The sequence below is a fragment of the Podarcis raffonei genome, chromosome 4, assembly GCF_027172205.1.
Source record: "Podarcis raffonei isolate rPodRaf1 chromosome 4, rPodRaf1.pri, whole genome shotgun sequence".
NCBI classification, from domain to species: Eukaryota; Metazoa; Chordata; class Lepidosauria; order Squamata; family Lacertidae; genus Podarcis; species Podarcis raffonei.
The window spans coordinates 98,220,673-98,234,140 of NC_070605.1; the positions used below are offsets into that span (position 1 = coordinate 98,220,673).

The following is a 13,468-nucleotide window of genomic DNA, read 5'->3' on the forward strand; positions in this document are numbered from 1 at the left end:
CTTTTTTGGGGGGGCGGGTTTTAGGTCAAAGGTGCTGAGCTCTTTTTTTTTTAGGGAGGAAAGTCGAAGTTATTAACCTTTTTTAGAGGGGCAGGACAGCCTTGCAGCAAAAATTCCGTCTTCTGTTCTAGCGATTTTGAGTGAATGGAGGAGGGGGCGGGGCCGAATGCTCCCCCCCCGCCAAGGAAAAAGAACCGGAGATCGACTGCAATTGACCAAAACCTCGCGGGGATCGACCAGTCGATCACGGTCGACCGGTTGGACATCCCTGCTTTACAGCATAGCTATTGCCTATGCACAGGGGTGCTGTAACTGGGCTCGCAATTGAATTGTATCAGTGTTCACTGACATTTTCCTGCAGGGTTTCTTCCTTCTAGACGGAAAAATAAAGAATGCAAGCGGTTCAAGTGCAGTATCAGCAACTTTATTTACAAATACAAAATAAGTCAACAGAAGGGGGGAAATGCTCAGTCTTATTAACTTGTTTGAGGTGCAAGTAGAGTTACATTTCTCAAACATGAAAAGAAAGAACGCCTCAGAAATAATTTCCCCGATTGGCTATAACTATTAAAGCACAATGAAATAGTGAATCCCAGGCAAAACAGACTGAAGTTTACATTTTAGTTTTAAAAACGATAATATTACTTAAGCTTAGTAACTCAAATATAGACAGCAGCCACCTGTATGTCTTTGAATGCAATTTCATAATATCCTGCAGAACTTGATAGCATATACATCAGATGTAGAAACTGCGGTTATGAATACATACTTGTTATTTCAGTAATGCTCATTTAAGAAAAAGCCTCCTCATATATGATTGGAAAATTAAAGCTATTTCCTCGCAAGTCTCCAACATTTTTAAATTACCCAATTAAATGTTTTTCTCCCTTTTGTATGTGTGTGTAGATATATATAAGGATGGAATTATACATTGAACTTAAAGCACTCTGTTTTATTTATTTTTAACCCAGAAACGTTTTATTGTGATTACCTTCTCATAAATAGCTCCATATAAGTATAATAAAAGATACCATGAATTTTCTACATGAGCTAGACAGGCAAAAATATTTTTAAAAACCACACACACAAAATATATTTATAGATCTACAGCAGCAGCTTCCTCCTCTATCTGTAGCAGTGGTTTCATATTAAGGCTTCTATCACATAACGGTTGGCTGTCCAGCTGTTTAAAATAAGAGGAAAGAGAAGGATTAATTAATGCAGGGGTTCAGAAAGAGAGAAACATCTCCACTGCAAACTGCTTTATTAAAATCCTCAAATATTTCTTGCATTCTGCTTAATTGTGCTAACAACATCCAAACTGTTCTGGAAAAGTAAGATAGTTTAGGGGTAGAACCGTGAGAATTTCATTTTCAAGCTCTCATAATGAGATCCCCCAACAAGTTGAATGAACTAGCACTCTTAAGTGCCATTAGATTTTCACAAGGCCAGCAGAAGGAGCTCTTGTAACAAAAGTTTACTCATGAGCCAACTAATGGACAGAAAAGGAGGGGGAGTCTTGGAGAGAGACTTGAAGCTACCACAAGTTAGTAGCTGCCTGGAATTGTGGAAAGTTACAGTCAGGCTCCAATGAGCATTTCTCTCCTGATACATAGGAGAGAAGAAGAATTTCCATAAGCGTCACAGCAGGAAAAAGGGTTAACCTCTCCCTCCACATCCACTGTGTTCCCAATGCTGCTCAGAGCTACTCACATTAAAATGACACAAAAGTGCATGAAAGCATTTAACATAATGTGATATCTATTTTGGCCCTCAGAAGACCAGGACAACATGACTAGCCCTTTAAAGGGGCTCAAATAATGACAATGGCAACGGCAACAACAGGAGTGTTCATAAATGGCATCCCAAAATATATTGAGGATAGAAGAGGATGAAAAGTCTAAGGGCATGTGCCCATATGATTTGGCCTCAAATTTAAACACCTACATTGGTTATGATGTTTGACTGCACTAGGAATGATTTTCCTCAGCTTTTCCTTCCACATCAACAATTGCCAAAGTTCACATAACCAACACGAGGGGCTAGAAAAACTGAAGTCTTAGGCATGCAACTACTGGGCAGATATCTGGGCTACAAGTTAATGCTACCATGCACAACTGGGCACTTTAAAGGTGTCTGAAGCAGCCTCCACTGTGATTGGAAGAGTCTTACAGTATGGAAAGCCAGACCAGCAGTCCCTATAATCTTATGTGGGCTAGCAAGCAAGCAACATGGGTGGAAGTATCCCACTACAGGACTGGATGCAGATAGAAGTCCTGAACCCCTGAATAGGCATTTTGAGAAGAGCAGAAGCTGAGAGCAGCAGGGAGTCTAAAAAGGCAGGGATGTGGATGGACATCAAAAAGCAGATTAATATATAAGAGCAAGATTATAAGGAAAAACTCAAAGAGGAACACAAAAGCTACCTTGACAGGACATGTTTAGTCAAGAAAGCATTTTCAAGTTTCCTGTCTACTCAGATGTTTCAAGAAAATGAAACATCTAATGATGTGAATTGGCTCCACGGAAAAGCATTGCATTTCAAGTGGCACCAAGGTGATATGAATATTACGTCTGTGTTATTAGATATGCAAAGGCTCATTTACACAGAAAGCTAATCCCCTGATGTTGCAGTCATTGCGTGAGGAACTATTTCCAAACAAGGCTGAGATCTGCGTTAGGACACTTCTGTAACTCATGATGCTTTGCTAAGGGGCCCACTCTTCTCTTGCCAAAGTCCCTGGAAGAGACAAGGTAACGTCAACCTACACTGGAATTCTTGCTGGGGAACCTTCCAAAATCATACATGGATAGGCCACTAACTCTTCAAAGCCTCATACTTCAAAAGAAACCTAGATAGACTACACTAGTAAAAGTACTTCCACTTCATCTATAATGGAATTTGTGTAAGGTTAAAAGCGCTGCCCTGTGATTTCATATAAAGCAAAAGTCTGTTGGGTCAAAGCAGAGCTGACATTTCAGATATGCCATCTCCACCTAAAAGTAAGTCAGGTAAAGATAAAGGGTAAAGGGACCCCTGACAGTTAAGTCCAATAACGGACAACTCTGGGGTTGCGGTGTTCATCTCGCTTTACTGGCCGAGGGAGCCGGCGTTTGTCCGCAGACAGTTTTTCCAGGTCATGTGGCCAGCATGACTAAGCCACTTCTGGTGAACCAGAGCAGCTCATGGAAATGCCGTTTACCTTCCCGCCGGAGCAGTACCTATTTATCTACTTGCACTTAACATGCACTACTTGACGTGCTTTTGAACTGCTAGGTTGGCAGGAGCTGGGACTGAGGAACGGGAGCTCACCCCATCACGGGGATTCGAACTGCCAACCTTCTGATCAGCAAGCCCTAGGCTCTATGGTTTAGACCACAGTGCCACCCTTGCAAAGTAAGTCAAGCAACTATTAAAATGGCACACACAGCACAACACACATTATCCCACCTAAAAGGCCCCGCAGAACAGCATACTAAATAGCCACAAAACCTGAGTAAAATAAAAAATAATAACTATAAAAGACCAGAACAATGGAACGAACTGGGATCAAAATCCAACAGCAACAGCCCACAGAATCCATAATTGGAAGGCAAGCGACTAATATTGAAGAGTGGTTAAAAATAAGGCAGCCTTCAGTAAACACTTAAGGTAAATAAGGCAAGGGATGCCTAAGCCTCCCAGATTTCAGATGCTGCAGCCAGGAAGTTCCTGCCCCATGTGATCAGCAACTGTGCTTCTGATGGCAGTGGGATGCACAGCAAAGCTTTCCTAAAGACAAATCTGAGTATAACAAGATTAAGAGAGCAGATGAACCAGGCCCCATGATCTCTAAGATATTTAATAAGTTGGCCACCCAACAGATTTCATGAAGCTGAATTCCTTAAAAGCATACTTAGGATCCCAGCCAATGAAAAATTAATTTTCTCAGCTCTTTAGATCAAGTCTTCCTCCAGCTGTGACCACTAAGAGGAAGCCTCCTTCTCCCAGAGGAGCATGCTCCTTCAAAGCAGAATAAAATTTATGATTTGTCATAACTTGCAATATCTAAAACACTATAAACCGGTCCTCTTCCTCCCTAATTATTACAAATCATCTGTTTAATATGTATGTTTTAATGTATCATGACACTGAGAGAAATACAAAATAATGTAAATGCTATCCCTCAGACATACTGGTTTCTTTTCTTTTAGTCCTATTGCTCCAATTGGGCTTTTGGTAATTGTTCCATTTTTTCTTTTTAAATATTTCAAATCAGAAAAAAATAGCCTCATTGATCCAAGAAGAAAATCCTCCCAAATCCCAGTAGAAACAACCGCTACGGCACAAATCATCCCTATAGCACATACACAGAGGAAAAGTATAATTCTGAAAAGCATTTGGTGTAGGCGTAAGTAATCAAAACTTTAGCATTGTTGAAGGAAGCCCTTACTCTTAAATCTGAGATAGCAGTCATTGCAGAAGAGTTCATTGTTTCGGATCCGGACTTCAGTTCCGGCCTGAGAGCCCCCAAGGTCGCACCCGCAAGCATTGCACTGTGAAGAAAAAGGAACAATTAGCCGTATGAACACATTTTGCAATGATTTTTCAAATACAAGATTTGAACCATGTACCCTCTTAAGCAAGAGTGGGAGTGTGTTAATGTGCAGGAGAGTTCTAATGCTAGAAGCAAGCAATGTGAAGAGCTGCGCACTTTAAGCAGAGAAGAGGAATCAACCAGGGATTAGTAAACGAGAGTCTTGCTTTCTGAAACAGAATGATTTCCATGGCACAAAAGAATCAAAAGCAGTGATTTTGGCACCAAGCATGAGTCACAATCAGATTCCTGCCACCCTAGACCTCCTTTCTTAAAGTCTGGTCAGACTTCATGTTTACAATGACATCAGTGCTACTAATTCTGTGTGAGAATGCTTCTTTGAAGTGTAACTTACTTTATTTTTAAAAATCTCACACACACAGCTTCTAAGAAATGCTCCGGATGGCTTGTAATATATAACTTCAGTATACCTTGTTCATCGATTTTAAAGCAGTCATATTTTCAGATGGAACTGCCATAAAACCCATTCAATTCCAAAGGCTCACTAGAATTCTCCATCAACTTCCTGAAGACCCTAAACAAGCTAAACCAGAAGCTAAACAACCTCACCAGGAGGAGCACCTATGTGCCATCACTGAAAAAGCCTTACCAGCTTCAGACAGTGCTGGCATTCAACACAAAGCCCCACCCCCTTATGACCTAAGTGCACAGGAAGTTTCCTATTGGAGCCAGAAGTGTGTGGTGGTGGTGGCAGCAGAGGGACTATATTCTTCCATACATTAACTACCCTCATTGTGCGAATGCAAACAGATGAAGATTTGAAGACTGAACTAATCCACCTTACGTGATTAAGGGTGTAATTTCAAATGTAGAATGCTAATTCAGATGTGTGCAAGGTTGCATGAAACCACTGATGGAACACATTTCAAAATCCTCAATCAAATCAAGAACCTGATTATTTTAATTTGAAGCAGGTGAGCAAGCAGAGATATTTGCCAGGCTGAGTTATGCATGTAGCGCAAGGTTGATTAGCAGAGCCCCTAAGTCTTCTAAGTTGCCATGCTAGGCTGCAGTGTAAGGTTCCTCCATCTCCCTGGCGTTTTGCCCACCTCTCACCTTAAAACAATGTAAATGATAGCAAAGACCAAGAGATTCGATGATCATGGCTGCTCCTTTGCCCAGAACGTTTCTACAGTATGAGCACACTCGCTTTCCACTGACCGACCTAGATACAGAACAAGAAAGCGGCTGAGAGGCAGATTTTAGGAAACTAGAGAAATGTCATTGAAAAGAAAGTGCTACAACGGCATGAGTAATGAACCCAAACCCAGGACTGCTAGAAGAAATCTGCAAGTTACTATCCTAGAACGGAAATTTTCAAATCGGGAAAAGAAGTTACCATTTCAATGATTAAATGAGTGCCTTCAGCAATCTCTTATGCAATATAGTGCCACCATAAATTTTCAACATAAATTACAATGTCCAAAACATTTCTAAATTTAGCATGCAGGAATATATGATTTAGATTCCTCTCTCTTTATCTGTGGGAAATGATTATGAATACATTTCAGAAAGTGCTCCTATCCAAATCCCAACAGCTGTATCTTTTTAGGCAACACAGCACTAGGCTGGGATATACAACAGAAACCTCTCTGAAGTCCTGCCATATAAAATTTGAAGATAACACTACTGTCTAGTTCACATATTGTATTGCTGATCACTAACAGTTGGGAGACTGGAAACTTCCCAATGAGCTCCCAAATGCTTATTCCATTCCTTGCTTTGTCATCAATAAGCATGATTTTACCGTGACATCAAAACTGATGTAACCATGGTCTGCTCTCAAACCAGAGAGGTTAAAAACCAGCATTAAAAAGTTGCAAGAAGACAAGTATCATATTATTTACATAATATAAACATGCTCTTAATGTACATTTTTCACAGAAAAAGCCATACAAAGTACAGTATTTTTCTGTGTATAAGATGCCCCCTATTTTTGTGGACTCAAATTTAAGAAAATGTGGGAGGGGATGGCTCCATGTACAAGAGGACCCCCTCTTCTCAGCATAATTTTTAAAGAAAAAAACCTAGTCTTATACATGGAAAAGTATGGTATTCAACAACCCTGAAACAAGGAGGGGTGAACATGGTACTTGGGTGCTTAAATGTGTGCATTCATGTTCCAATTTAATACACATTGTAAAATGGAATTTTATAACATTAGTTACCAACTGATTTTATAACATTAGTTACCAACTGATTTAGAACCCATAAATATCAATTATGAGGAAAGGGTCAGAGAGAATCACATCTTGGGGAAGCCACAATCCTTGGCATGACCCTGTTCAAAATTTCAGTCTTCTAGAAGGAGGTTGAAATGGATATATACCCAATGCCTGAGCCACTGGCTTACAGAATATATGTGTGTATGGCTTGATTTTATAAACGTACACTTTGAGGCATAAATCACTTTAAGAATAAAACAGCAAAAGAGGCAGAGCTGACAAAATAATTTTTATGTCCCTCTAATTATGTAGTGCAAAACACATTCTGCAGCTCTGTGTGGGTCTCCAGAGCTTGCAAGCTTAAAAATAAATGGTGCCATTTTAATTATTTTCTGCACGGATGGAAGGAGTTCATTGTTCTCTACATCACCCTTTATGAAAACTCAGTAACGTTAAGTTATACATAAAAGTTTTTAGCCAAAAGTTTTAGACAGAACCCCATACCTGCTGCGTTGCTGAGTTCCAGTCTGGGAAGCAGAAGTTGGTGACTGAGAATGGGGAGCAGGAGATTGCGCAGATGGAAGAACATGAGGCAAGGATGATGTTTTCGTGGAACTGGCCGAAGGAGATGGCAGGCTGGAAGAGGGTATGCGCATGTAGGCACGATTTGAAGTGGACACTACAGGAGGCACATGGTGACTAAAATCTTGACTAGATGATAAAGACAGTGAAGATCCAGACTGGCCCATCCAAGAGTGAGGCCTCCGGGAATTTGTTCTTGAAGAATCAAGGTTATCCAAACTCTCACCTCTGTACGTTAAAAAAAAGAAGAAGATTAAAAGGCTGCCATCGTAGCAAGAAGGTGAAGGTTGAGCGTGGTCATAGTGTGCTTCAACAGGTTTGCATTTTTTTGGTAACAAAATGGTACCTTGGTCAGAGCACACCTGAAGTACCGTGTCCAGTTCTGGTCGCCACAATTTAAGAATGATATTGACTAGCCGGGATGTGTGCAAAGGAGGCCAACCAAGATGAGCAAGGGTCTGGAAACCAAGCCTTATAAGGAAGATTTGAGGCAGCTGGGTGTGTTTAGCTTGGCTAAGAGGAGACAGAGGAAGGCATAATAGCCATCTTCAAATATCGAAAGGGCTGCCACATGGAAGATGGAGTGAGCTTGCTTACTCCTGCTCTGGAAGCTAGGACCCAAACCAATGGATTCAAGTTACAAGAAAGGAAATTCTGACTAAGCATCAGGAAGAACTTTATGATGCTAAGATCTGTTGGACAGTGGAATGAACTCTTCAGAATGTGGTAGACTCTCCTTCATTTCAATCAGAGAGTGGATGACCATCTATCACGGAGATGCTTTGATGGCCACTAGCTTAGAGATCTTTGGACAAATTCATAGAAACTATAAATCTGTCTCTCTGTCCATCCATCCATTTAGTATGCCACCCTTCATCTGTAGATCTCAGGACAGTTCTCAACATAAAAATATGGCTACATGAAACTTGCAGATTCAGAGGCAGAATATACCACTGACAAAGGGTAAGGTAAGGTTACTGCATTCATGCCCTGCTTGTGAGGTTCCCAGAGGCATTTGGCTGGCAGTTGTGGGAAAGCAGGATGCTGAACTTTTCTTATGATGTTAACAATGCTCCCAGATGTTCAGATTCAAAGCCAATTTCTATAATAGGTTCACAAAGTGACAAACTCTGAACTCCCAACTGTGAAGCGAGTTGTTTTCCACATGAATACACAGGCGGTCTAAAGGACCATGCCAAGGTGGCAATGGATTCATGTTTCAGAAGCAGCAGTTTCTCAAGCTTCAAGGAAACTCGCTTCCAAAATTGAGAGGAGCTTCAAAATCAGTTTGGGAGATAGCCTGTGGGCCTGAATTCCAACAAAACAAAAGCAGACTCAAGGCTCCTGAGTGTAGCAATAATAGCTCTTTCAATCTCAGCTAGGGTGAATACCCACACAGACACTGGGAATCCAAGACAAATTATTTCATCAACAAATTTTGCTAATGCAGCTCAAATAGGTACAAGGATCATAACAAATGCTGCTTAAATGATACATCAACTTCAAAAACAGTGCACTACATCCAGGAATCTCACTATTTAAGGGGAAAATACAAATTTTCATGAAAAAACTGAAAATTTGATCCATCTCAAATTAAAATAAATTCTTTCCTTGACTGCTTTGTAAATCAATCACAGTTCCAGAATGGCATGAGCATCATACAGTCAACGATAGGCAACACACAGTGAATCAATATTACCTCCTCATTCTAGTGCCAATTAGACTAACAGGCTCTTTGTGCATACTGGAACTGCGTTGTCTGATCCAGCTGTTGTCTGTGTGTAGGGATGTCTTCTTTCTCATTTCCTGAAGGATCTGCTGTCTTTCCAGCTCAGCTGGGGACAAGCCATGCTCTTTCTGAGATCTCTTCTGTGAGTCACCAGCATTTGAGGACTGCTCGGAAAGTTTGCTCTTCATGCCTAATTTGAAAAATAAAGAAGCACAGACACACAAATCACACACAAGTGCACTAAAGGGGTGGAGGGGAGATAAAAAGCAAACTCAGTAACATCTCTTATGATGCACGATACTTTATATGCATTGTAGTATGAGTCATGATTCGTGACAGAATACTGATAGAAAGGTGAAGCATTCTGCCTACTTTTTACAAAGGCAAATCTCTGCTCCAGTGGAGAAAAATACTGGTGTTAAAATGAGCTGTGAGTCATCCAAATGGTTGCATCTCCCTGGGATCTAGTGTTCAATAATGCACAACATGTCCCGACATTCTGACCCAGATCAGATTATGTACCTACCTGTACCTATAGGTAAAGGTAAAGGGACCCCTGACCATTAGGTCCAGTCATGGCTGACTCTGGGGTTGCGGCACTCATCTCGCTTTATTGGCTGAGGGAGCCGGCGTACAGCTTCCGGGTCATGTGGCCAACATGACTAAACTGCTTCTGGCAAACCAGAGCAGCACATGGAAACGCCATTTACCTTCCCGCCGGAGCGGTACCTATTTATCTACTTGCACTTTGATGTGCTTTTGAACTGCTAGGTTGGCAGGAGAAGGGACCGAGCAATGGGAGCTCACCCCGTCACGGGGATTCGAACCGCCAGCCTTCTGATTGGCAAGTCCTAGGCTCTGTCGTTTAACCCACAGTGCCACCCACGTCCCACCTGTACCTATAGACAAGGCTTAAGTTCTGCAATAATTCAGTCTTACCAGACAACCAATGACAAAATAATCCAGTATCTCATATTGTTTCCAAGCAGCTTTTTTTTTTAAATCCCCTTTTACAAAAAACAAAAATATGCACACACCACTCACCATTTCTATTTGCATGATGATCATCTAGATCTGGAGTTGATCTGGATTTACTTCTAAAAACAATTAAGAAGTTACATATTACTAGCTTTACTCACCTCACCATCCAAATATACCCCCTCACCAACCTCCTCCTCCTTCCTTTACATGTGGCTGACCCGGCCTCCTCTCTCCCTTTACATTCCTCACTTTACAGCTCAACCAAACCATGGGCCACACAAGCTGCAAAGGAGGAGCCAGGCTAGGCCAGCTCCCCATCAACTGCTCTTCTGCTGCTTCCCTCCTCAGACTCTAGCACCACTGAGGCTGAAATGGCAGCAGTGGTGTAGCAGAGGACGATGGTTGCCAGGGTGCTACCACAGCCTATCCTAGTTGTTCCTTTCACCGTGCTGCTCATGTGGCTGCCTACTGGCGGCCACATGAACTGCCATGTGACAACAGCCTTATGACTTTATTATACAGAGGGATTTAATCCTGCACAGCATTTGCAAACTGTAGAAGAGTCCAGACCCCTAATCTGCACTGCTGCTGGGGATTAAGATGTGGTTGAGGTGTCCCTCAGCTGTATTCCACCAGTTTTGGGTTGGCAGGGGGAGCCCACAAGTTAGCACAGTTGGTGTGCCTGCTGGGGCAGCTGACACAATGGCCCCAAATGGGGCATTTTAGGGGTGGGGTGGAGCAAGCGGCAGATCTGATGGAACAAAAGCCAGCTCATTTCTTGGTGAGGGGCCCCACTACTGGCCCAGCCTAAAAGCTGGTGCTGCGAAAGAGAAGAATCAACTGCCCCAACCTTCCCTGCAAGCAGCTGAACTGTAAATGTAGTAGACAAGCCACTGCTCCATAAGCTCTCTGCCCCTATTAGGATTGCTCCCTTAAAACACTCAGGAAATAGGGTCAAGCAAATGCATATGGATAAAGCAAACAAGAGTCCCAGGAAGATTCGGAGGATTATAGACTGCAACATATTGAGCCAGTTCTTTGTGATTTTAATTTGGAGAGGTACAATCTTATAAACTGGGAAATAACTGCTGTTTCAATGTTCACTACATAAGGACAATGAAGATAACTAGGCACGAATGGGAAAATGCCTCAGACATATGGATATGAATGGAAGATGTAACAATTAAAAATAGATCAGGAACACTGAACATATTTCCCCCCCCTGAATGTCCTATGTGACTACAGAAGCTCAAGCAAATCCTGTCACTGTTGATATCTTTGCTCCCTTCTACGCCTACTCTTTGCTTTTCATATTTTAGATTATACAACCATGTGGGTGAGCAGCCTATAACAAAGTATGATGTAATGACGGTCAATAATGGTTGAAGATAAAAAAATAACAGCTGAAATTATCTGGTGCCTCATTAAGCCAGTCACATCTAAATTTTCCTCTACATTGAAACATATACTGAAAAACATGGTGCAGAGGCTGTTGTGAATCACAGAATTATACTTTAACATCTGACTTTGCTACATTACATCATATCTGAAGGGCTTCCAAAAATACTATTAGTATATGCTTTTATCTCTTCTAAAAACCCAAATATCTCTTCTAAAAACCCAAAAAATATTCTGCAGCTGTGGTGGCTTTGTTTTATGTGGTATGATCTAAGGCACGGGTAACTCAGCTAGGTGCTGCCCAGATGCTCTTATCAGACTCATCACCCTTTGATCACTGGCCACATGTGCAGGAATTGAAGTTCCAACAACCTCCTTTACTACCCAAGATCTAAGGCAATGCAGCTGAAATGACACTTTATCCCATCATACTCATACCCATAAAAAGGTAAAGGGACCCCTGACCATTAGGTTCAGTCATGACCGACTCTGGGGTTGTGGTTCTCATCTCACTTTATTGGCCAAGGGAGCTGGCATACAGCTTCCGGGTCATGTGGCCAGCATGACTAAGCCACTTCTGGCGAACCAGAGCAGTGCATAGAAACGCCATTTACCTTCCCGCTGGAGTGGTACCTATTTATCTACTTGCACTTTGACGTGCTTTCGAACTGCTAGGTTGGCAGGAGCAGGGACCGAACAATGGGAGCTCACCCCGTCGTGGGGATTTGAACTGCCAACCTTCTGATTGGCAAGTCCTAGGCTCTGTGGTTTAACCCACAGCGCCACCCGCGTCCCTCTTCATACTTCCATAGTTGCCCATTATTAAGTAATCCACAAAGTAATGCTGTATTTCCCTAAGCTGTGCCAGGATTCCAGCATTTCAGAGGCACACTTGTAAAAGAATCCCAAACAAGCATAAACTGAAGGACAGGAAAGCCAGCATAGTTTTACCTGTTAGTACTGAAGTAGCCTGTTGGTTCATCAGAATTTCTTGGTGTTTCAAAATGCCTAAAGTAAACATGCATTAGAATGAATAGATTACACAGGAAGAGATACTCATTTGGCTGGCACTGCAGGAAGATACAAAACCATGAACAATAGCCTCCCACATATTGAACAAGAAATTCTTGCAAATCTAGATTTGCATCCAAGAAAACAGGAAGCTGTAGGAGAAGGGATGGCAGATTAGGAAGTTAGACCTGTTCTTTGTTGTATAATTTACAACAGCAGCATGACTTGTCTTAGAAATGCTCAGCGCCAAGTTCTGAGCATTTACAGTTTGCAAAATAAAAATAAAATATATACAGTATATTTCACTTTTGTAATGCAAGACCTGAGGTTCTTACGCACTCAAATTCATTTTTAAGGTTTGGACAAACACATTGGGAAGACACAGCGATGGTGTGACTGAGAAGCACGTGGGCAAGGGAAGTCTGTGGAGGGAGGAAGAGAAATTAAAACCTCCCCCTCTCTGCAAACTTACTTTCTCCAGCTGAGCAATGAGAAAGCAAGGATCTGCTCCCATTTCTCAGTGGGCAGAGACAGCTGATTATTCAGGCAGCTTAGGATTGGCTCTAGAGTCCTCAAAAATCCAGGGAGATCCTAACCGAGTCATATATGGGGTTCTTGCCCATTGTAGCACTTGGTGTCAGCTCTCCTGAAAGACCCTATTATTGATTTAATAAGGTGGGATGAGGATAAATGAAGAATGCTTATACTGATGTGTGACAAGAACTCCACTAGGACTTGGTTGCTGCTGCAAGTGTGTACTTGCATCCAGGGATACTTGCAGCCATGGCAAACAGAGCTTTTACCAAAGTCCTACCACAAACCTCAACATAAATAGTCCAGTTAACAATTTGAAACTTACATTGTTTCAAAACAAGCCTATTGGCTGATTCTATTGCTTTTTGCACTCACAAGTACTTGTGCATCAATATAATAAATTCTCATGAATATAAAGTATTTTAGTCATACATTTTTGAGCTTATGCTTATGCCTTCTGTAGGTCACTA

The 13,468-nt window shown here is 41.7% G+C and overlaps 1 protein-coding gene across 14 annotated transcripts in view; it reads right to left on the minus strand.

The window, feature by feature from the left end:
• Window positions 1–402: 402 nt before the first annotated feature.
• LMO7 (LIM domain 7) overlaps window positions 403–13,468 on the minus strand; it is a 146,012-nt gene continuing 132,946 nt past the window's right edge. For 13 of the 14 annotated variants that reach the window (XM_053384650.1, XM_053384640.1, XM_053384648.1 and 10 more), the window contains 7 exons: window positions 12,405–12,461; window positions 10,119–10,171; window positions 9,045–9,264; window positions 7,268–7,573; window positions 5,655–5,763; window positions 4,434–4,536; window positions 403–1,183 (listed from right to left, as the gene is read on the minus strand). In XM_053384650.1, the coding sequence (XP_053240625.1) occupies window positions 1,161–1,183; window positions 4,434–4,536; window positions 5,655–5,763; window positions 7,268–7,573; window positions 9,045–9,264; window positions 10,119–10,171; window positions 12,405–12,461 (871 nt within the window). In that variant the 3' untranslated portion in view covers window positions 403–1,160. The remainder of the gene's footprint in view (window positions 1,184–4,433; window positions 4,537–5,654; window positions 5,764–7,267; window positions 7,574–9,044; window positions 9,265–10,118; window positions 10,172–12,404; window positions 12,462–13,468) is intronic. The other variant, XM_053384642.1, reaches the window with a different exon arrangement.